The sequence below is a fragment of the Oncorhynchus gorbuscha genome, linkage group LG13 (assembly GCF_021184085.1).
Source record: "Oncorhynchus gorbuscha isolate QuinsamMale2020 ecotype Even-year linkage group LG13, OgorEven_v1.0, whole genome shotgun sequence".
Taxonomy (NCBI): Eukaryota; Metazoa; Chordata; class Actinopteri; order Salmoniformes; family Salmonidae; genus Oncorhynchus; species Oncorhynchus gorbuscha.
In genome coordinates this window covers 63,655,553-63,680,088 of record NC_060185.1, presented here as the reverse complement: position 1 = coordinate 63,680,088, position 24,536 = coordinate 63,655,553, and the positions used below count along the sequence as shown (strand labels likewise).

General features: G+C 43.6%; 2 protein-coding genes across 8 annotated transcripts; both read left to right on the top strand.

Moving 5' to 3' along the window:
* The first annotated feature begins 367 nt into the window (after window positions 1-367).
* LOC123992349 (protocadherin alpha-C2-like) lies at window positions 368-3,041 on the top strand. Its single transcript, XM_046293499.1, has one exon. The coding sequence runs from the start codon at window positions 594-596 to the stop codon at window positions 3,039-3,041; it is 2,448 nt and encodes an 815-aa protein (XP_046149455.1). The 5' UTR covers window positions 368-593.
* A 260-nt stretch (window positions 3,042-3,301) lies between these two features.
* LOC123993300 (protocadherin alpha-C2-like) lies at window positions 3,302-23,789 on the top strand. 7 transcript variants are annotated; one of them, XM_046295300.1, is made up of 3 exons: window positions 3,302-5,924; window positions 21,131-21,166; window positions 22,620-23,789. In XM_046295300.1, the coding sequence occupies exons 1-2, from the start codon at window positions 3,513-3,515 to the stop codon at window positions 21,140-21,142; spliced, it is 2,424 nt and encodes an 807-aa protein (XP_046151256.1). In that variant the 5' UTR covers window positions 3,302-3,512; the 3' UTR covers window positions 21,143-21,166; window positions 22,620-23,789. The 7 variants fall into 7 exon arrangements, with proteins under 7 accessions (XP_046151256.1, XP_046151253.1, XP_046151255.1 ...); XM_046295299.1 differs by lacking the exon at window positions 3,302-5,924 and adding an exon at window positions 6,073-8,802; XM_046295301.1 differs by lacking the exon at window positions 3,302-5,924 and adding an exon at window positions 8,909-11,786.
* The last annotated feature ends 747 nt before the right edge of the window (window positions 23,790-24,536 follow it).

Here is a 24,536-nt window from a genome sequence, read left to right as displayed (position 1 = left end):
CAATGGAAGACACTCAATGTCAAAACATGACACTCAATCAACAACAGATAAGGTCTACAACAACTTTTAACATATAAATATATTGGGTGAAACCACTTCACCGTTCTAATAATGACTGAACAGCGCGTAATCTACTAGAGTTGGTTAGAGCTGGGTAAATAACACATGGGCTACCCTATACGTTTTCATTATTTACGTCGATTAAAACCTTGCAGCTAATGGTGCTACAACCGTTTTGGATGCTTGTGTCTGGTTTTAGTTATATTTTTCAAGTATAGTCCGCCTAAATGCAAAGAGAAACGTCTCCAAGCTTGTTACATGCACAAAGCGTCGCTGTTGACCAGCGAGCAAAACAGACTCGTTTGTGATGCAATGGTCGCCGTAACAGCACGTCATAATGAAGGCGGTGTAGCCTACAAAACACAGTGGACAGCTCCCGGTGCAAAATACCTTCAGAAAGGACATTTTTATTCCCTGCTCCTTCTAAAACGCCAACGGAGTTCTGAAGTATTATTTTTACATATTGTCTTCGGCTGGCTCACGTTGTTTTATTTCACCTGACTGCGTAGTAACCAGAGTCTACAAATATAACAATGGAGGCGCATATCAGCGCACAACACTGGGGAAGGTACGGCTCGGTCTTTCTTCTTTTTAGTGCCGTCCTGAACACTGCGTCTGCCGTCACTCACTATTCTATTCCCGAGGAAATGGAAGAAGGTTCCGATGTTGCTAATTTAGCTGCTGATTTGGGTCTGGATGTAAAAACGCTGAGTAAAAGGAGGATTCGATTAGATGTCATAGCGAATAAGAAATATCTGGATGTGAACAAAGAAACGGGGCAGCTGTATATCGCAGAGAGGATTGACAGAGAATTAATTTGCACTGCTAAGACATCTACATCTTGCTTTCTAAAAATGGAGGCTATTGTCGAAAACCCACAGCGGATATTTTATATCGAATTAGAGATAATGGACATCAATGATAATGCACCAAATTTTCGAAGGGACACCATAAACTTAGATATTTCTGAAGCAACGCAGGCCGGTGAAAGGTTCTCTGTCAATAATGCAGTTGACCTTGATGTTGGGGCTAATTCAGTGAAAACCTACCATCTAAGTGACAGTGACCATTTCAATATAGAAATTCAGACAGGAAGAGATGGGTCAAAGTTTGCTGATTTGATCCTGAAAAAGGCTTTAGATCGAGAGCAGCAGGCGGTTCATAATCTAATACTCACCGCTGTAGATGGCGGGGTACCCACGCGTTCCGGGACAGCCAGCATTACTGTTCGTGTGCTTGATACGAACGACAACGCCCCTAAGTTTGACAAAGACAACTACAAAATCGATATAATGGAAAACTCTCCAATTGGAAGTATTGTTGTTAAATTGAATGCAACAGACTTAGATGAGGGCACCAATTCTGAAATATTATATTCTTATAGCCTGTATACATCAGAGAAAACACAACAAACGTTCGATTTAAACCCTAACAACGGTGAGATCACGGTAAAGGAAATGATCAATTACGAAGATTTCAGGATCTACGACATGGAAGTCATAGCAACAGATAAAGGACCCAATTCCTTAACAGGTCAGTGTAAATTAACCATTTTAGTCACAGATATGAATGATAATCATCCTGAAATCTCCATCAAATCATTTCAAAGTCCAGTTAAGGAGGACATAGCAGTAGACACGGTGATAGCAGTAGTCAGTGTCAGCGATAAAGATTCAGGTGACAATGGGATAGTTGATATTCGTATAGCTGATAAATTACCTTTTGCGCTGAGAGAGTCTTCTAATAACTATTACGAATTAGTAGTTTCACAACCTCTGGATCGTGAGAAGGTCCCTGAATATGAAATCACTTTTACGGTAACAGACAGGGGTTCCCCTCCGCTATCTGACAACGAAACTATGACTTTAGAACTACTAGACGTTAACGACAACGTTCCACAGTTCCCCCAGTCGTTCTACACTATACCCGTTATGGAGAATAACGCACCTGGGGCTTTGCTAAGTTCCCTCACTGCGTTTGATCCAGACCTCCATGAAAACCAGTATCTAGTTTATTTCATCATAGAGAAGGAGATAGTGAACACCTCCATGTCCATGCTGTTCTCCATCAATCCGGAGAACGGTAATCTTTACGCACTAAAGACGTTTGACTATGAGATAGAGAAGGAGTTCCTTTTCCACATTGAGGCCAGAGACTCTGGTGTTCCTCCGCTCAGCAGTAACGTGACTGTTCACATCATTATTGTGGACCAGAACGACAACACCCCGGTCATAGTGTCTCCGTGGCGCGCGCACGGTTCCGTGGTGGAGGATAAGATCCCCAGATCCACCGATAAAGGATCCCTGGTCTCCAAGGTGATTGCCATAGACACGGACTCGGTCCAGAACTCTCGGATTACATACCAGTTTCTACAGGTTACTGACGCCACCTTATTCAGTCTGGACCAATACAACGGAGAGATACGTACTATGAGAATGTTCAGTTACAGAGATCCGCGTCATCAACGGCTGGTTGTCATCGCCAAGGACAACGGGGATCCTGCTCTCTCTGCTACAGTTACCATAAAGCTCTCAACAGTGGAGACTGCCGTTAAAGCCTACTCTGACATGACTGAAGTGCCTCTAGAATATGACATATTTTCAGACGTAAACGTATATTTGGTGATCGGCCTGGGCTCAGTGTCCTTTTTGTTATTGATCACCATATTGGTCACCTGTGTGCTGAAATGTCAGACACCAAAGCTCAGCAAAGCGGCCCCTCCAAGTAGGAACAGCGTGATCAGCGAGAGGAATTCGACCATCGCAGATTCCACCCTGGTCTCCAACGATGCCTACTGGTACAGTCTGTTTCTAGCGGAGACGAGGAAAGGAAAGCTGGTAGTCAGACAGCCTGTGCCAAAGGCGGGTTCCAGATACATCGTGTCCAGTCTACCAAGGAGCACTGGCCTGACAGAGACCAGCGACTCAGCGGCCTCTACTCTGCAGGTAAGACAAAACTCACCATCTGATTTAACCAAATGACCCTTAATCCCTTTGATAAACAAGTGCTGTATGTCTGTGCGTAAAAGTAGTCAATGTAGGGTGAAACGTTCATGCATATAAGCATACATTTATGGGTTGTGAACAAACAAGTATGACAACGAAAAACAACAAAAACATTTAGAACTATTGTTTCTATTATACTTATTTTAATCAATTAAACGTTCCTCCCCGGTTTAAATTCAATGGTGTGAATGCTGGTAAAATGCGCGAAGTGTCGCTGCTCACCAGTAAAACGAACTCTTCTGTGATGTAACAGTCGCCATGACAGTTCGTTACAGTGAAGAAAGCAATGCAATTTGTGGACGTCTCCTTGGTCCTGAATCCTTCGCTGTGAAAAGGATGATCTAAAATACATCTCGGTACAACGGTCGACACGTTTGGCTTCTCATACCACCATCAAAAGGTATCGTTTTCTATAGTGCTTCACTCACGGATCAAAACAATCAAACGATGGAGGCACATTGTGTCCTTCAGCCCTGGAAAAGGTACGTGTCGGTTTTTATTTTATTCTCTGCCACTATGAACACGTTGTCTGCGGTTACCCATTATTCCATTCCCGAAGAAATGGAGGAAGGCTCTGTTGTTGCTAATCTAGCCGCTGATTTGGGACTGGACGTGAAAACACTGAGTAGACGGAAGATGCGGTTAGACATCATTGCCAATAAGAAATACTTGGATGTGAACAAAGAAACGGGCGAACTGTACATCGTTGAGAAGATAGATCGAGAATATCTCTGCGCTTCTAAAACCGCCACGACTTGTTTTCTGAAATTGGATGCAACAATCGAAAACCCAATACGAATATTCAACATCGAATTGGAAATAATGGATATCAATGACAATGCACCGAGCTTTCGACGAGATTCCATACATCTGGACATATCTGAATCCACGCCAACTGGGGAAAGATTTTCCTTAAACAATGCAGTGGATTCTGATGTCGGTACAAACTCAGTTAAAACGTACTATCTCAGTGAAAGTGAGCATTTTAATATTGAAGTTCAGACTGGGAGAGACGGGTCAAAGTTTGCTGATCTAATTTTGAAAAAGACTTTAGACCGAGAGGAGCAGGCGGTTCATAATCTAATACTCACCGCTGTAGATGGCGGAGTCCCCGCGCGCTCCGGAACAGCCAACATCATTGTTCGCGTGCTGGACACGAATGACAACGCCCCTCAATTTGAAAAGGATAATTACAATATAAACATAATGGAGAACTATCCATTTGGAAGTCTTGTAGTTAAATTAAACGCAACTGATATAGATGATGGTACTAATTCGGACATCGTCTATTCATTTAGTTTGTATACATCAGAAAAGGCTCAAGGAACATTCAGTTTGAACCCAACTAACGGAGAAATCAGAGTAAAAGAAATGATTAATTATGAAGATTTTAGAATCTATGATATGGAAGTCATAGCAACCGACAAGGGGACCAATTCCTTATCAGGACAGTGTAAGTTAACTATTCTAGTCACAGATATGAATGATAATCATCCTGAAATCTCCATCAAATCCTTTCAAAGTCCAGTTAAGGAGGACATAGCAGTAGACACGGTGATAGCAGTAGTCAGTGTCAGCGATAAAGATTCAGGTGACAATGGGATAGTTGATATTCGTATAGCTGATAAATTACCTTTTGCGCTGAGAGAGTCTTCTGATAACTATTACGAGTTGGTAGTTTCAGAGCCTCTGGATCGTGAGAAGGTCCCTGAATATGAAATCACTTTTACGGTAACAGACAGGGGTTCCCCTCCGCTATCTGACAATGAAACTATGACTTTAGAACTACTAGACGTTAACGACAACGTTCCACAGTTCCCCCAGTCGTTCTACACTATTCCCGTTATGGAGAATAACGCACCTGGGGCCTTGCTAAGTTCCCTTACTGCGTTTGATCCAGACCTCCATGAAAACCAGTATCTAGTTTATTTCATCATAGAGAAGGAGATAGTGAACACCTCCATGTCCATGCTGTTCTCCATCAATCCGGAGAACGGTAATCTTTACGCACTAAAGACGTTTGACTATGAGATAGAGAAGGAGTTCCTTTTCCACATTGAGGCCAGAGACTCTGGTGTTCCTCCGCTCAGCAGTAATGTGACTGTCCACATCATTATTGTGGACCAGAACGACAACACCCCGGTCATAGTGTCTCCGTGGCGCGCGCACGGCTCCGTGGTGGAAGATAAGATCCCCAGATCCACCGATAAAGGATCCCTGGTCTCCAAGGTGATAGCCATAGACACGGACTCTGTCCAGAACTCTCGGATTACATACCAGTTTCTACAGGTTACTGACGCTACTCTATTCAGTCTGGACCAATACAACGGAGAGATACGTACTATGAGAATGTTCAGTTACAGAGATCCGCGTCATCAACGGCTGGTTGTCATCGCCAAGGACAACGGGGATCCTGCTCTCTCTGCTACAGTTACCATAAAGCTCTCAACAGTGGAGACTGCCGTTAAAGCCTACTCTGACATGACTGAAGTGCCGCTAGAATATGACATATTTTCAGATATAAACCTGTATTTGGTGATCGGCCTGGGCTCAGTGTCCTTTCTGTTATTGATCACCATATTGGTCACCTGTGTGCTGAAATGTCAGAAACCAATGCTCAACAAAGCGGCCCCTCCAAGTAGGAACAGCGTGATCAGTGACAGGAACTCAACCATCGCGGATTCCACCCTGGTCTCCAACGATGCGTACTGGTACAGTCTGTTTCTAGCGGAGACGAGGAAAGGAAAGCTGGTAGTCAGACAGCCTGTGCCAAAGGCGGGTTCCAGATACATCGTGTCCAGTCTACCAAGGAGCACTGGCCTGACAGAGACCAGCGACTCAGCGGCCTCTACTTTGCAAGTAAGAGTATACTCTTAATTTATTATAACATACTTCAATGCTATGCTATATATACAGTTGCTGTAGTCCCGTGCGTAAAACCAGGGCACAAATATATACAGATAATTAATAACAGTTGTATTTCAAAATAAAAAAACATATTTGGACATATGTATTTCCTTAATCCAGCAGTTGGTCTCACCAGAAAGGTGAACATATTTCCAATTGTAAGGTGGTCTGGTAAAATGCGCAAAGCGTCGCTGCTCACCAATAAAACCCACTATTCTGTGATGTAACAGTCGCCATGACAGTTCGTCGCTAGCAAGACATTAAGGCAATTTCATGTGAACAGCTCCCTGGTCCTGAATCCGTCTTTGACAAATGATCATTTAAATTGCATTGCATCACAACGCTGGAATTGTCGTCGTCTCGTCTTCTCATATGCAAAAAGGTCCCATTTTGTTGCATTGCGGAAAACAGTCAAACGATGGCTGAACATCGCATCGTTCAGCCCTGTAAAAGGTACGTCTCGGTCTTTCTCCTTTTCTCTGCCACCCTGAACACGATGTATGCGGTTACTCACTATTCTGTTCCCGAGGAAATGGAGGAAGGCTCCGTTATTGCTAATCTGGCCTCTGATTTGGGGCTGAACATGAACAGTCTCAGTAAACGCAAGATGCGCTTGGATGTTATTGCCAACACAAAATATCTGGACGTTAACAAAGAGACTGGCGAGCTGTATATCGTCGAACGGTTGGACAGGGAATCTCTTTGTCCAACTAAGACAGCAACATCATGTTTTCTTAAAATGGATGCAACAATTGAAAATCCAATAAGGATGTTCAATATAGAATTAGAAATCATGGATATAAACGACAACGCGCCACATTTTCGACGGGACACAATGGATTTGGATATTTCAGAGTCTACTCCCGTGGGTGAGCGATTCTCTCTGAACAATGCAGTGGACCCGGACGTTGGTAGCAACACTGTTAAAACCTATCACCTAAGTGAGAGTGAACATTTCAATATCGAAATACAGACTGGTAGAGATGGAGCAAAATTTGCTGATTTGATACTGAAACAGGCTTTAGACCGAGAGCAGCAGGCGGTTCATAATCTAATACTCACCGCTGTAGATGGCGGAGTCCCCGCGCGCTCCGGAACAGCCAACATCATTGTTCGGGTTCTGGATACAAATGACAACGCCCCTAAGTTTAATACAGACACGTACAAAATCGATATAATGGAAAACTCTCCAATTGGAAGTCTTGTTGTTCAATTGAATGCAACAGACTTAGATGAGGGCACCAATTCGGAAATAACATATTCATATAGTTTGTATACATCGGAGAAAACGCAAGGCACTTTCAGTTTAAACGCTAACAATGGAGAAATAACGGTAAAAGAAATGATAAATTATGAAGATTTCAGGATTTATGACATGGAAGTCATAGCAACAGATAAAGGAGCGAATTCCTTGTCAAGTCAGTGTAAATTAACAATTTTAGTTACAGATATGAATGACAATCATCCAGAAATGTCTATAAAATCGTTTCAAAGTCCTATAAAGGAAAATGTAGCCATAGACACTGTGATAGCAGTTGTTAGTGTCAGCGATAAAGATTCAGGTGAAAATGGAATCGTCAATATTCACATTGCGGATCAATTACCTTTTGCGCTTCGAGAGTCTTCTGATAACTATTATGAGCTGGTAGTTTCACAACCCCTGGATCGTGAGAAGGTCCCAGAATATGACATAACTTTTACCGTAACAGACAGGGGTTCCCCTCCACTATCTGACAACGAAACTATGACGTTAGAACTACTAGACGTTAACGACAACGTTCCACAGTTCCCCCAGTCGTTCTACACTATACCCGTTATGGAGAATAATGCACCTGGGGCCTTGCTAAGTTCCCTCACTGCGTTTGATCCAGACCTCCATGAAAACCAGTATCTAGTTTATTTCATCATAGAGAAGGAGATAGTGAACACCTCCATGTCCATGCTGTTCTCCATCAATCCGGAGAACGGTAATCTTTACGCACTAAAGACGTTTGACTATGAGATAGAGAAGGAGTTCCTTTTCCACATTGAGGCCAGAGACTCTGGTGTTCCTCCGCTCAACAGTAACGTGACTGTCCACATCATTATTGTGGACCAGAACGACAACACCCCGGTCATAGTGTCTCCGTGGCGCGCGCACGGCTCCGTGGTGGAGGAGAAGATCCCCAGATCCATCGATAAAGGATCCCTTGTTTCCAAGGTGATTGCCATAGACACGGACTCAGTCCAGAACTCTCGGATTACATACCAGTTTCTACAGGTTACTGACGCTACTCTATTCAGTCTGGACCAATACAACGGAGAGATACGTACTATGAGAATGTTCAGTTACAGAGATCCGCGTCATCAACGGCTGGTTGTCATCGCTAAGGACAACGGGGACCCTGCTCTCTCTGCTACAGTTACCATAAAGCTCTCAACAGTGGAGACTGCCGTTAAAGCCTACTCTGACATGACTGAAGTGCCTCTAGAATATGACATATTTTCAGACTTAAACCTGTATTTGGTGATCGGCCTGGGCTCAGTGTCCTTTCTGTTATTGATCACAATATTGGTCACCTGTGTGCTGAAGTGTCAGAAACCAATGCCAAGTAAAGCGGCACCTCCCAGTAGGAACAGCGTGATCAGCGAGAGGAACTCGACCATCGCGGATTCCACCCTGGTCTCCAACGATGCCTACTGGTACAGTCTGTTTCTAGCGGAGACGAGGAAAGGAAAGCTGGTAGTCAGACAGCCTGTGCCAAAGGCGGGTTCCAGATACATCGTTTCCAGTCTACCAAGGAGCACTGGCCTGACAGAGACCAGTGACTCAGCAGCCTCTACACTGCAGGTAAGAATGACCTACACCCATTCTTTAATCCAAATGGCAATACATTTGATAGACTTGTTTTCTTCAGTGCACAATTATCGTGCGTAAAATCGATGAATAGGTTGACTCAAGTTCGACCACGTGTTGATTGCAATTTCTTTGGCAATCAACAGTTCCAGCTCCACATTCAATGTACTTATATGCAACCAAATCATTCAATTCACAAGTTGAAAAGTCACTGTTGTCCCGTTGCAACTGCTCTCACAGAACACTTCAAGTTTCAACGCACTAATAATACAACCTAAACGTTTGCAATTTCAGAGCTGCATAGGCTGGCAAAATGCGCAAAGTGTCACTGTTCACCAATAAAACGCACCATTCTGTGATGTAATCGTCGCCACGTCAGTTCGTCATAGTGATAGACGCAGTGCCTATTGTGTGTGGACATTTTCCGGTCCTGAATTTCGATTCCTTCGATATCATTTTTTGTCCATCTTCAAAACGTTACAAGGTCGTCTCGTTTTCTTGACGTAAATTCAGCACAACTTCATATTTTCGTTGTGGTGCATTACGCACAAAGATAAGCAATTACAACAATGGAGACGCACATCAGTGCACAGCACTGGAGAAGGTACGTCTCGGTATTTCTTATTTTCTCTACCGCCATGAACACAGCACGTGCGGTTACTCACTATTCTATACCCGAAGAAATGGAGGAAGGCTCTATTGTTGCTAATTTGGCTGCTGATTTGGGTCTTGATGCGAAAACCTTAGTTAAGCGTAAGGTACGGTTGGATGTTATCGCCAATAAGAGGTATCTGGAGATAAACAAAGAGACGGGAGAGCTATTCGTCGCGGAGAAGATTGACAGAGAATACCTATGCAACAGCAAAAATCCATCTTGTTTCCTCAAAATGGATGTTTCGATTGAAGAACCAATACGAATGTTTAATATTGAAGTGGAAATAATGGACATAAATGACAACGTGCCCCATTTTCGCAGGGACACCATGCACCTGGATATATCAGAATCCACCCCGGCAGGTGAACGATTCTCGTTAAACAATGCAGTTGACCCAGATTTCGGTACACACTCTGTAAAGTCGTATCACTTAAGTGATGAAGAGCATTTTAGTATAGAGATTCAAACCGGGAGAGACGGGTCAAAGTTTGCGGATTTGGTTCTAAAAAATGCTTTAGACCGAGAGGAGCAGGCGGTCCATAACCTAATACTCACCGCTGTAGATGGCGGAGTCCCCGCGCGCACAGGCACAGCCAACATCATTGTTCGCGTTCTAGATACGAATGACAACGCCCCTCAATTTGATAAAGAAAGCTACACCATCAATGTGATGGAAAACGCCCCAATTGGAAACCTTGTGATTGAATTGAATGCAACTGACTTAGATGAGGGAACCAATTCGGAAATAATATACTCATATAGCCTTTATACATCAGAGAAAACGCAAGCAATTTTCAGTTTGAATTCTAAGAGTGGTGAAATCAGAGTCAAAGAAATGATAAATTATGAAGATTTCAGGATTTATGATATGGAAGTCATAGCAATGGATAAGGGACCCAATTCCTTGTCAAGTCAGTGTAAATTAACTATTTTAGTTACAGATATGAATGACAATCATCCAGAAATGTCCATAAAATCGTTTCAAAGTCCTATAAAGGAAAATGTAGCCATAGACACTGTGATAGCAATTGTTAGTGTCAGCGATAAAGATTCAGGTGAAAATGGTATAGTTGACCTCCATATTGCTGATCAATTGCCATTTGCACTAAGAGAGTCTTCTGATAACTATTACGAATTAGTAGTTTCACAACCTCTGGATCGTGAGAAGGTCTCTGAATATGAAATCACTTTTACGGTAACAGACAGGGGATCCCCTCCGCTATCTGACAACGAAACTATGACTTTAGAACTACTAGACGTAAACGACAACGTTCCACAGTTCCCCCAGTCGTTCTACACTATACCCGTTATGGAGAATAACGCACCTGGGGCCTTGCTAAGTTCCCTCACTGCGTTTGATCCAGACCTCCATGAAAACCAGTATCTAGTTTATTTCATCATAGAGAAGGAGATAGTGAACACCTCCATGTCCATGCTGTTCTCCATCAATCCGGAGAACGGTAATCTTTACGCACTAAAGACGTTTGACTATGAGATAGAGAAGGAGTTCCTTTTCCACATTGAGGCCAGAGACTCTGGTGTTCCTCCGCTCAGCAGTAACGTGACTGTTTACATCATTATTGTGGACCAGAACGACAACACCCCGGTCATAGTGTCTCCGTGGCGCGCGCACGGCTCCGTGGTGGAGGAGAAGATCCCCAGATCCACCGATAAAGGATCCCTGGTCTCCAAGGTGATTGCCATAGACACGGACTCGGTCCAGAACTCTCGGATTACATACCAGTTTCTACAGGTTACTGACGCTACTCTATTCAGTCTGGACCAATACAACGGAGAGATACGTACTATGAGAATGTTCAGTTACAGAGATCCGCGTCATCAACGGCTGGTTGTCATCGCCAAGGACAACGGGGATCCTGCTCTCTCTGCTACAGTTACCATAAAGCTCTCAACAGTGGAGACTACCGTTAAAGCCTACTCTGACATGACTGAAGTGCCTCTAGAATATGACATATTTTCAGATTTAAACCTGTATTTGGTGATCGGCCTGGGTTCAGTGTCCTTTCTGTTATTGATCACCATATTGGTCACCTGTGTGCTAAAGTGTCAGAAACCAATGCCCAGCAAAGCGGCCCCTCCAAGTAGGAACAGCGTGATCAGTGACAGGAACTCAACCATCGCGGATTCCACCCTGGTCTCCAACGATGCGTACTGGTACAGTCTGTTTCTAGCGGAGACGAGGAAAGGAAAGCTGGTAGTCAGACAGCCTGTGCCAAAGGCGGGTTCCAGATACATCGTGTCCAGTCTACCAAGGAGCACTGGCCTGACAGAGACCAGCGACTCAGCGGCCTCTACTCTGCAGGTAAGAAATACGATGCCCTCTGGTACAGTCTGTTTCTAGCGGAGACGAGGAAAGGAAAGCTGTTTGTCAGACAGCCTGTTCTTAAGTCGGGCTCCAGATACATCGTGTCCAGTAGCCTCTACTCTGAGTCGCTGCTTTGAGCCTCTACCCCAGGGATCGTCAACTAGATTCAGTCATGGACCAAATTTGTTATTGAGCGCATGGTCGTGGGAACGGAACATAATAGCAGATCATTTGTAGACTGCAACTTGACTAGAAGAAGCCCAAACAGATCAAATGTTTGACTAAAACAATCATTTCAAACTTTACCTACCTTTGTATACCACCACGTGTCTCTCTATTAGGCGTGGGAAGTCTTGGTAACATATTTCTTAAATTAAAATCTCTTCGAGCTGATTTCCTGATGTTGTTACAGTCTTATGCTCAGAACACTTTGGGGGCCAAATAAAAACAACTGGACAAATTCGTCCCGCGGTCCTGCTCTACTCGGACTCTATTGGTTTAACGTAATGTGCAACAACTTTACGTGTGGGTTCGCTACAGTACGCAGTTGCCATGCGTAAAATTGATAAACACGTTGGCTGAAGTTCTACCATCATTTGAAAGTGTTCACAATAACAACAACCGTTATACTTTCACATCCCATTCGTTTACCATTGACCAATCAATTCACCTTGAACAGATAACTAATATTTCTGTCCACAACGGCTGGTATTGTTACTAGAAGGAATCACAATTACCCAATAATAGGCCTAAATAATGCAATGTTCATAATGTATTCTTTACCTCACATTCTAGCAATATTGTTGAGTGTCGTATTTTTTCGTCGCATAAATAATATCACCAAAAAGTGTGCAATAAACATGTATTAAATCCAACGTTGCAAGGGCTGCTAAAATGCGCACAGGGTCGCTGCTCGCCAATGAAACGCATTCTTCTGTGATGGAATGGTAGCCATGACAGTTCACCATAGCGATAAAGGCAATGCGTATTCTGTATGGACTGCTCGCGGGTGCTGACATTTATCTGCTTTTGAGAAGGTCGTTTTTGTCTATATCTTCAAAAGGTTACACATCTAATTTTCTTGACGCAAATTCGCCACCAGTGCAGTATGAGGCACATCCTAACAATGGAGGTGCATATTAGTGGAGAGCCCCGGAGAAGGTATGTCGCGGTCTTTCTTCTTCTCTCTGCCGTCTTGAACACGGCATCTGCGGTGACTCACTATTCCATTCCCGAGGAGATCGAGGAAGGCTCCGTTGTTGCGAATTTAGCTGCTGATTTGGGTTTGGATGCTAAAATCATGGCTCGACGTAAAATACGGTTGGATGTTATCGCCAATAAGAGGTATCTGGAGATAAACAAAGACACGGGGGAGCTACTAATAGCGGAGAAGATTGACAGAGAATACTTATGCAACGTTAAGACATCCTCTTGTTTCCTCAAAATGGATGTTACCATCGAAAACCCAATTAGACTATTTAATATTGAAGTTGAAATAATGGACATAAATGACAACTCTCCCCAATTTCGCCGGGACACCATGCACCTGGACATATCTGAATCCACCGCTGCAGGAGAGCGATTCTCGCTAACCAATGCAGTGGACCCAGATTTTGGTGCAAACTCTATCAATACGTATCACTTAAGCGAGAGTGAGCATTTCAGTATAGAGATTCAGACCGGAAGAGACGGGTCAAAGTTCGCTGATTTGATTCTTAAAAAGGTTTTAAACCGAGAGGAACAGGCGGTTCATAATCTAATACTCACCGCTGTCGATGGTGGAGTCCCCACGCGCTCCGGTACAGCCAACATCATTGTTCGCGTTATAGACACGAATGACAACGCCCCTCAATTTGATAAAGAAAGCTACAACATTAATGTGATGGAAAACTCTCCAATTGGGAGCCTTGTGGTTAAATTGAATGCAACAGACTTAGATGAGGGAACAAATTCGGAAATAGTTTATTCATATAGTCTTTATACATCAGATAAAACCCAACAAACGTTTAGTTTGAACACCAAAAATGGTGAAATCAGAGTCAAAGAAATGATTAATTATGAAGATTTCAGGATTTATGATATGGAAGTTATAGCAACTGATAAGGGGCCTAATTCTTTGACAGGGCAGAGTAAATTAACTATTTTGGTCACAGATATGAATGACAATCACCCTGAGATATCAATTAAATCATTTCAAAGCCCTGTCAAGGAGGATATTCCAGTAGACAGTGTGATAGCAGTGGTTAGTGTCAGCGATAAAGATTCAGGTGACAATGGGATAGTTGATATTCGTATTGCTGATACATTGCCTTTTGCACTAAGAGAGTCTTCTGATAACTATTACGAATTAGTAGTTTCACAACCTCTGGACCGTGAGAAGGTTCCAGAATATGAAATCACTTTTACAGTAACAGACAGGGGTTCCCCTCCGCTATCTGACAACGAAACTATGACTTTAGAACTACTAGATGTTAACGACAATGTTCCACAGTTCCCCCAGTCGTTCTACACTATACCCGTTATGGAGAATAATGCACCTGGGGCCTTGCTAAGTTCCCTCACTGCGTTTGATCCAGACCTCCATGAAAACCAGTATCTAGTTTATTTCATCATAGAGAAGGAGATAGTGAACACCTCCATGTCCATGCTGTTCTCCATCAATCCGGAGAACGGTAATCTTTACGCACTAAAGACGTTTGACTATGAGATAGAGAAGGAGTTCCTTTTCCACATTGAGGCCAGAGACTCTGGTGTTCCTCCGCTCAGCAGTAACGTGACTGTCCACATCATTATTGTGGACCAGAACGACAACACCCCGGTCATAGTGTCTCCGTGGCGCGCGCACGGCTCCGTGGTGGAGGAGAAGATCCCCAGATCCACCGATAAAGGATCCCTGGTCTCCAAGGTGATTGCCATAGACACGGACTCTGTCCAGAACTCTCGGATTACATACCAGTTTCTACAGGTTACTGACGCCACCTTATTCAGTCTGGACCAATACAACGGAGAGATACGTACTATGAGAATGTTCAGTTACAGAGATCCTCGTCATCAACGGCTGGTTGTCATCGCCAAGGACAACGGGGATCCTGCTCTCTCTGCTACAGTTACCATAAAGCTCTCAACAGTGGAGACTGCCGTTAAAGCCTACTCTGACATGACGGAAGTGCCTCTAGAATATGACATATTTTCTGATTTAAACCTATATTTGGTGATCGGCCTGGGCTCGGTGTCCTTTCTGTTATTGATCACCATATTGGTCACTTGTGTGCTGAAGTGTCAGAAACCAATGCCCAGCAAAGCGGCCCCTCCATGTAGGAACAGCGTGATCAGCGAGAGAAACTCAACCATCGCAGATTCCACCCTGGTCTCCAACGATGCGTACTGGTACAGTCTGTTTCTAGCGGAGACAAGGAAAGGAAAGCTGGTAGTCAGACAGCCTGTGCCAAAGGCAGGTTCCAGATACATCGTGTCCAGTCTACCAAGGAGCACTGGCCTGACAGAGACCAGCGACTCAGCGGCCTCTACTCTGCAGGTAAGAATGACCTACACCTCCGCTTCCAGGAAAACAAACGCTTACATCAAATCAACCAGCAACAATCAGAGGACGACCTCGAGCAGCTGTCTCAATATCTTTGTGGGTTATCGTCCTATTTATATGTGTCTCTATATGTTGTGTTCTTCAGAGGTATGCGTAGGCCTAATTGTGACCCAAACAGATGAAAATAGCACACCAGCCTTTGCTCACCTTAAACATCTCCTCAAATCCAGTCAGTAGCTTGCCCCTTGACTAAGATCATCACAATGCCAGTTCAAGACGCTTGAGGTCATTTGGTTCAATGGGATCACTAGGAGAGAGGGTCTTGATTCACATCTCGAGCAGCGGTCTAAGTACCTGTGTGGTTTTAAAAAACATTTTTACATTTTTTTTGTTGTTGAAATTTTACCCCTTTTTCTCCCCAATTTCGTGGTTGGGGAGAACGTTCCACACTACAAGTTTGGAATAGTACTGTTAAAATGTGAAAATCATCTCAAATGTAATTTGTCACGTTTTGAATACAACCGTTAAATTAATACTTATGAGCCCTTAATCAACAATGCAGTTTTAAGAAAATTAGAGTTAAGAAAATATCTACTGAATAAACTAGTTTAAAAAAGTAACACAATTAAATAACAATAATGAGGCTATATACAGAGGGCACCAGTACCGAGTCAATGTGCGGGGTTACAGGTTAGTTGAGGTAATTGAGGTAATGTGTACATGTAGGTAGGGGTAAAGTGACTTGGCGCTCTGGTACTGCTTGCCGTGCGGTAGCAGAGAGAACAGATTATGACTTTGGTGGCTGGAGTCTTTAAAAAAAAATTTTTGGGCCTTCCTCTGACACCGTCTAGTATAGAGGTCCTGGATGGCAGGAAGCTTGGCCCCAGTGATGTACTGGGCCATACTAACTACCCTCTGTAGCGCCTTAAGGTCAGATGCCGAGCAGTTGCCATACCAGGTACAGCTTTATAACTTTGAGGATCTGGGGACCCATGCCAAATCTTTTCAGTCTCCTGAGGGGGAATAGGTATTGTTGTGTCCTCTTCACGACTGTCTTGGTGTATTTGGATCATGTTAGTTTGTTGTTGATGTGGACAACAAGAAACTTGAAGCTCTCGACCTGCTCCACTACAGCCCTGTCGATGTGAATGGGGGTGTGCTCGGACCTCCTTTTCCTGTTGTCCATGATCAGCTCCTTGGCCTTGCTCACATTGAGGGAGAGGTTGTTGTCCTGGAACCACACTGCCAGGTGTCTGACCTCCTTCCTATCGACTGTCTCATAGTTGTCACTGATCAAGCCTACCACTGTCTTGTCGTCTGCAAACCTAATGATGGTGTTGGAGTCATGATTGGGAGTACAGGAGGGGACTAAGCACGCACCCTTGAGGGGTACCTGTGTTGAGGATCAGCGTGGCAGATGTGTTGTTTCCTACCCTTACCACCTGGGGCGGCGCATCAGGAAGTCTAGGATCCAGTTGCAGAGGGAGGTGTTTAATCCCAAGGTCCTTAGCTTAGTGATGAGCTTTGTGGGCACTATGGTGTTGAATGCTGAACTGTAGTCGATGAACAGCATTCTCACATAGGTGCTCTTTTGGTCCAGGTGGGAAAGGGCCGTGTGGAGTGAAATTGAGGTTGCGTCATCTGCGGATCTGTTGGCGCGGTATGTGAATTGGAGTGGGTCTAGGGTTTCCCCGATGATGGTGTTGATGTGAGCCATGACCAGCCTTTCAAAGCACTTCATGGCTACAATTGCCAGTGCTATGGGGCGGTAGTCATTTAGGCAGGTTACCTTGGTGTTCTTGGGCACAGGGACTATGGTGGTCTGTTTGAAACATGTAGGTATTACAGACTCGGTCAGGGAGAGGTTGAAAATGTCAGTGAAGACACTTGCCAATTGGTCAGCGCATGCTCTGAGTACATGTCCTGGTAATCCGTCTGGCCCAGCGGCCTTATGAATGTTGACTTGTTTAAAGGTCTTACTCACATCGGCTATGGAGAGGATGATCACACAGTCGTCCAGAACAGCTGGTGCTTTCATGCATACTTCAGTGTTGCTTGCCTCGAAGCGAGCATAGAAGGCATTTAGCTTGTCTGGTAGGCTCGTGTCTCTCAGAAGTTTGCGGCTGAGTTTCCCTTTGTAATCTGTAATACTTTGCAAGCCCTGCCACATCCGACAAGCGTCAGTGCCTTTGTAGTAGGATTCAATCTTAGTCCTGCATAGAGTGATTTTTTTTATAAGCGTCCGGATTAGTGTCCTGCTTCTTGAAAGCAGCAGCTCTAGCATTTAGCTCATTCCGGATGTTGCCTGTAATCCATGGCTTCTGGTTGGGATATGTACGTACAGTCACTGTGGGGACGACATCATCGATGCACCTATGGATGATGCTGGTGATTGATGTGGTATACTCCTCAATGCCATAGGATGAATCCCGGAACATATTCCTGCATGTGCTAGCAAAACAGTCCTATAGCTTAGCATCCGCGTCATTTGACCACTTCCGTATTGAGCGAGTCACTGGTACTTCCTGCTTTAGTTTTTGCTTGTAAGCAGGAATCAGGAGGATATAATTAACGTCAGATTTGCCAAATGGAGGGTGAGGCAGAGCTTTTGTACACATCTCTGTATCTGGAGTAAAAGTGTTCTAGAGTTTTTTTCTCCCCCTCTGGTTGGACATGTGACATGAGGTAAACAGATTTAAGTTTTCCTGCATTAAAGTCCCCGGCCACTAGGAGCGGAGCTTTTGGATGAGCATTTTCTTGTTTGCTTATGGCCTTTTACAGCTCGTTGAGTGCGGTCTTAGTGGCAGCATCGGTTTCTGGTGGTAAATAGACAGCTACGAAAAATATAGATGAAAACACTCTTTGTAGATAGTGTGTATATTGTGAAAATGTAGTGTAAGAGCTGTTAGAAAAGACCGCCTGAAGTTTCAGCCTGTTTTGGTGGGATGGATTTTAGTCCTGCCTGGTGAAATCACCGGGCGGTAAATTACTGTAGTTAATAGACCAATAAGAATGAGAGTTCCAAACCTCTCTGCCAATAACAGCTCTTTGTCTGTTTTCTGTTCCCCACTCAGACCACTCCCAGACCGTCATTGCAAAATTCTTGCTTGAGAAATTGTTCTTTGCTTAGAAGCAATTCTTGTTTCTTTTTTTGACCATTTTAACTTAAAACAATCACAGTAAGGTACTTAATTGTTACCCAGAAATGTTTTGATATAAAACAAAAACCTGTCTGCATTGGACCTTTAAGACTACTGAGAGGCATCGGAAGTTAGAGCTGTGTGCTGGTACATTCAAATGACAGCTTGGTTGGCCATCCTCATGAAGGCATTTTCATAACCTCTATTACGGAGTAGTAATTTGGGAAACCAGGCCAATTCAGACCGTGATAATCTAATCATAGTTCCCAAAGAGATACAGTGAAACAATGTGGTGTGGTTTCAGAGAGCATAGCCCATATATTTTGCGGGAAGCTCCCTGTGGGATGGTTCTCATCGCGTGAACCATGATACCTTATTGTCTAATACAATTCTAATAGTTATCAACGCGGGCCACCTTGTAGACATCGCAAGCAGAACGGCTGAACCAACAAGTGGCTTGTTAACAATGCAATATTTTGTAGCCAAATGATGTCAATGCTATTCCAATAAAGCTAGACCTATTTTGAAGCGTGCCTTGCTTAACTCCTCTATTTCAATTCACTCACTGGCATGGCCATTCAAAATATAATACTTTAAGCGGTGTTCCAATTCCAGAACAAGCGAAGCAACATCGACTCAGAGAAGCTGTCTGGAAGTTACGGTAACATATCCGAAGAGCGTGCATCACCAAATGTACATTAAAACCATATTACTGTTCCATAACAACAGGCAGCTGCAGGTAAAACCAAGATGGCACCGTGAAAAGCCAAGATGGCACCGTGAAAAGCCAAGATGGCACCGTGAATAACCAAGATGGCATCGTGAAAAGCAAAGATGGTACCGTGAATAACCAAGATGGCATCGTGAAAAGCCAAGATGGCACCGTGAATAACCAAGATGGCATCATGAAAAGCTAAGATGGCCTCATAAATAACATAGATATAACACTTTGGTGAAACGTTTATTTCTGAGAAGAAGCCATGAGGATCTCATGTGATATTGTCTGATATCAGCAACCTGGCAAATTACTGAACAGAAAAGTGTAACAACGTGTTTTCTTTTCGGCATCACATAAACTACCTAAAATTAAGAAGGTCACACAGTTAAATCTCAGAAACTATTCACAGAAACATATTGAATACTGTTTACCCAGATACACAGTATATAGAAAGTGTCAGGTGCAGAGAGGGAGCAGGTGTAACATTTCCACTTTCCACCTCATTACCAGTCTAAAAACAGGTCACCTTCTGGCGTTGCAGGGTAATCCGTATGACAGGCCTAGTTCCTTTCTCTCTAGAAACCGTTCACCTCTCATTCATTCATATCACTTCCCTCTAGCATCTCAGTAAACAGCTGCAGCACCTGCTGTGGAGAACAAAAAAGCCTTCTAATTTGGTCTGACAGGTTGAGTGGTGTGTTGCTGTGTGGCATGTGGCCTGTATTCCACTGCACTGACTGTGCCTGCATACTGCAGCCATTTAGCGGTATACTGCATCCTTTTTCGAAGTAACACAGTGATGAAGATTACACAGTGATGAAAATTACACAGTGATGAAGATTAGACAGTGCCAGAAGCAATTTTATTTATGTATGTTCTACTAGAATATGAGGAGACAGAAACCCCTCGAGCTTTCAAAACAGACCAGATATGTTTTCACATTAGTGAAACATTAGAGGAGTCTATTATTAGTCTAGAGGCATCCGCTCATCATTGACATCATAGGTTCTTATTTCATGTTTGATATTCTTATTGACCTCCTTCGTCAAATATAGTCAACTGCAGCTGTCAATGCATTCGAATAAACCCTTCTCTCTCCCACAGTGAGCCCAGTCAAGCTGAAGGCCTAGCTTTGTGTACAGCTTTTCAGTGCAGCCACTCCCCCTCTATGCTGCAGAGGTTATCTCTCCTCCTCTTACACCACTCAGTAAGAGAAGGAGTGCAGGGAGGAGATCTGCAGTAAGAGATGGGTCAGGGTTGTAGTGTTGCTTGTTTTGCTAAGCACCTCTCGCTCTATACCAGTGGCCATATGGCCTTTCCAGGTGTTCTGCAAGAGCTGTTCTCCTGCTATTATACATTTGCACACTCATTACAATGGACAGTGTTTTCAGAAGGTATTCAGACCTCTTGACTTTTCCCACATTTTGTTACCTTAGAGCCTTCACTTTAGAATAAGGCTGTAACGTAACAACATGTGGAAAAAGTCAAGGGGCCTGAATACTTTCCGAAGGCCCCTGTATAACAAATGTTTTCCTTGATCTAGGGTAGTTCTCGTTGAAAGATAAGTTTTACAGAATAAGTGATTGTGTGTGGTCTTGTGTGTGAGGGTGAATGGTGTTTGTGTGCATACGGATTGCTGAAAACGGTCATTTTCCTAACTAACTCATGTTACCCTTTTCAGACTGTCACGCAATTCTTCCTGCTATGCTGTGCTGTCTGTTTTATCTTAAGCATCTTCTGTTTTGGGCTATACTATTCAAAGTGCAGACTGTTTCTCAGACGTATAAGATAATCTCTTCCGTAGAAATGCAATGATTAAAACGACAAAAATGGGAGATTGTAGCCATAGGCCATAACCATGCATACAGAAAGAGTTCCTCTTCTTCTGTTCTGCAATGTCTTGACCATTGACACGCTTCTTTCTTTTCTCCCTGTTCTTAAGTACCCTAAGTGAGGGAAGTCCACTCTGCAGCTGGAGGTACGCAGGAGTCTCACTCACCCGCCCCGGAACCCCTTTTTGAATGACCTTACAGAAATGATGTGTTTTTTTGTTGTTTGTTTTTGTGTCATTCTTTTGTTGTTTTCAGTGTAAATCCTGTTCTCCTGTCGCTGTTTTCTTCCTCTTGGAGGAGGAGCTGTGGCTTTGATGACAGAAACGTCACTTGGCCAAGTTGATACCAATACCCCGTCCCTCCTGCCCTGTTCCCCATGGCTTAATTGAGTCTGGCCTGCACCGACCTTTTGTCCTGTTTAACTGAGCCTCATCCCAAAACAAACCACTGCTGCCCATATTAGACTCTCACCCTCAAGGCCTATTGAGCCTGTCTCAAGCTCTAGAAATGCTACTGTTATGATGCTGATGTCTAGGTCATACCGACCTAGTTTCCTAACTATACAGTACATTGGGTCTTTCTCCTCTGCCAGAACAGTGACTTTTGGGCACTTTCCTGTCAGGGAAAAAAACAAATGGCATTGATTGACCTCAGTAGACATCAGACAGAGACAGAGTAATAATCATAACACTGCAGATAGTAATAATCTGGGATCTATTTGACAGAAGCACTGGCTTTAGTTGTAATCCAGATTAAAGAGGGGGATCGATTAAGGTATGTCCTCTCTACTGCAATCGCCTTTTGGTTTTTCGGGCACACACCTGTCTGTCACACCTGACTGCAGCCAGTCACTGAGCCCTAAGCCCAGCACCTGGTCCTGGGACTGCAGAATGACAGCCCAAAAAGAATGAAAAACTTAAACATGTCCTGCTTACACTCACCCACAACTATGGACTCCCTTGACTGATGCATCTTACAGTATCATGCCAGGCCCTCCCTGAAACCACCACAGAAGCTCTCTATCCAGGCTGTCATACATTTGTTTTTTACATGAACAGAACTATACAGCCAATAAGCTTTGACACAGTCCTCTGCATGGGATATTAATTTGTGTTCATCTCCTTCAGTCCCATCACTAAAGCAGATCAGGCACATCCTCTACTGCATCTCAGACTGTTTGTTTGGTGGATTGGACTGTGGTGTTTTTGGTGTGATTGGTTGAATGTTTGATTGTTTGACTGACTGTTGATGAGTTCACAACACGTTTGACCCTTGTGAATTCCTGTTTACTGGGATGTGACGTATGACCTAATTCTTCGTGCAGAGGGACGGGAAAGGAAACTAATCGCCCAGTTACTTAGCAACCACTCTCTCTCCCTCACATAATCTTGGAGCATGGTATTCATTAATAGTCACCCCCCACCCACCCACCCACCCCCACCACCACTACATACAAGTCCCACTCTGTCGTTCTGCCTGATGCCCTGTCTGACTGACAGACCTCGGCTGCATGAGACATGTCAGAGTTTGGCCAATCATAAGGCTGTGAATGTCCCAGATGACTCCCACTTTTGTCTAATTCTCTCCTCTCATTTTCAGGGGTCGACCACCACTGGCAGCAGTTCCTCGTAAGGCTCCATCCCCATTGGCCCGCTGAAGTGACATCAGGAGGAATCCGAGTCCACTGAAGAAAGGAACCCCATCCTTACCTTACTCAGCCCCCTCCCCTAAACGCCCAGCCCCTCAGTGATACTCCAACTGCACCCCCTTGGCCCCACAATAACTGTACCCCAAGGACCTAGAGGACACTAGTGACCCCGTCCCCAATCGTCTGTCCCCTAGCCATGCCCCAATCTCTTTTTAAGCACACGCTAGCCCCAATCAACTTCACAAGTCTTTCAGCGTCCATTCAACACGCATGATTCTTGCATGGCTCTGGCCCATCACTGTGGGCCCTTCGTATTTCAAGAGAAAAGACACTAGAGACACAAAATGAACAAGTAGAGGTTCCACTGGACATACAAAAGGAGTTCCAAACAGCCACTATGAACTAACAGAGACGGACATGGGGATGTGGAGTTGTCTTCAAAGATAGTAACCCATCTCAGAAAAAGATGTTAGGCTTTCCACTTCAGTGTTTCTTCTTGTTCAGGCAGCGCAAAGGTGTGGAGATGTATAATCAAGCAAACAAAAAACGTGTAAAGAAATATGTCAGATGGCTAAGTAGCTACAGAGGATTAATAACAGTATAGGACAAAAGGGAATTAGTGTTGTGTGAGGTGATGTGATGTAGAAGTAGGTCATTTAGTCGTTTTCTGTAGTGTACAAAGACCTTGTGCTACATGTGAGTGAGATACTCTTTAGAATACTTTTGTCATCCAATTTATCAAACAAGGAAATAGGGGTTAATTAGAAATGTTATGATGCTTAGTTTGTTACAAGTCTACTAATTTAAGTGTGAGGCACGTGACATCCCGGCAACTTTGAGAGAGAAGAAAAAACACACTTTTACGTTCCTTTTCATTTCTTATTTTTCAAACTAAGTACAAAATGTGACTGCTCAACAAAATGAAATGCCAATATTTACAGTACTACAGTAACTACTATTATCTCTGCTTTAAGTTATGATCAAGGCAAGTCTATAATTAGTGCTTTGTGTAGCCTATATTATCTATCGTGGTGCAATGTGTAGTCATTCTTTTTTATGTATTGTACTGTATCCTATGGTGATTTGTTATATATGGGTACTATTACATCCATGATGAATTATCTCTTTTTCTCTGTGAATTACTGGTTATTTTACCTTTCCCGAGGTGGGCCCACTCATCCTCAGCACATCAAAGATGTCCCTAACCACTGATACAAGGTCAGATCACTTTCAGCGCTCTAATGGTTCAACAAATTTAGTAGGGTATCTGAGGATCCTAGAGCTGTGGTTTAGGGGCAACGTCTACAGTAGGCGAAGACTAGGGCGGCTGACCAGTTCAGGCTCCACGGCAGCTCGTTGGTTGACACGCTAGCTATTGTAGCTTCTGTAGCTACAATCAAATCGACTTTTGATGTAGCTGCTCATTATCAAGTTGTACCAGAGAAAAGCTTCACAGTCGAACTGATCATTTTAATGTTTTTGTTTTTTTAACCTGGGGGACAGAAGACAGAAGCAGGAACATCAAAATGATCATCGGAAACGAGTCATTTTAAGTGATAGACTAATCTCCTTGGTTAGTTCTTGGCGTATTGATGGTAGGTGATAGGTGGGTATCATACAGTCATAGGTGGATATTGAAGGTGTGTAACGTCATGCAAATCTCACTGGTATTGTAACTGTAGAACTCCTGTAATCCTCATTAGGAATGATATATGCACGCAATAAATTGAAATGGGAACGATATCAGCTGGATATTAACTTAATAATTAATTGAACTGTAAGGTCGGCCATATGAGGGGAACAACACGTTTTTACTGCAAAGGTAAGCAAGAACGACGTTCAATTAGGCCGACAGTGACCAATTCAAT

Coding starts and splice junctions, on each gene's coding strand:
- LOC123992349 (XM_046293499.1), top strand. CDS start 594: ATGGAGGCGCATATCAGCGCACAACACTGGGGAAGGTACGGCTCGGTC.
- LOC123993300 (XM_046295295.1), top strand. CDS start 12,898: ATGAGGCACATCCTAACAATGGAGGTGCATATTAGTGGAGAGCCCCGG. Junction 15,325..22,619: donor CAGCGGCCTCTACTCTGCAG/GTAAGAATGACC, acceptor TCTCATTTTCAG/GGGTCGACCACCACTGGCAG.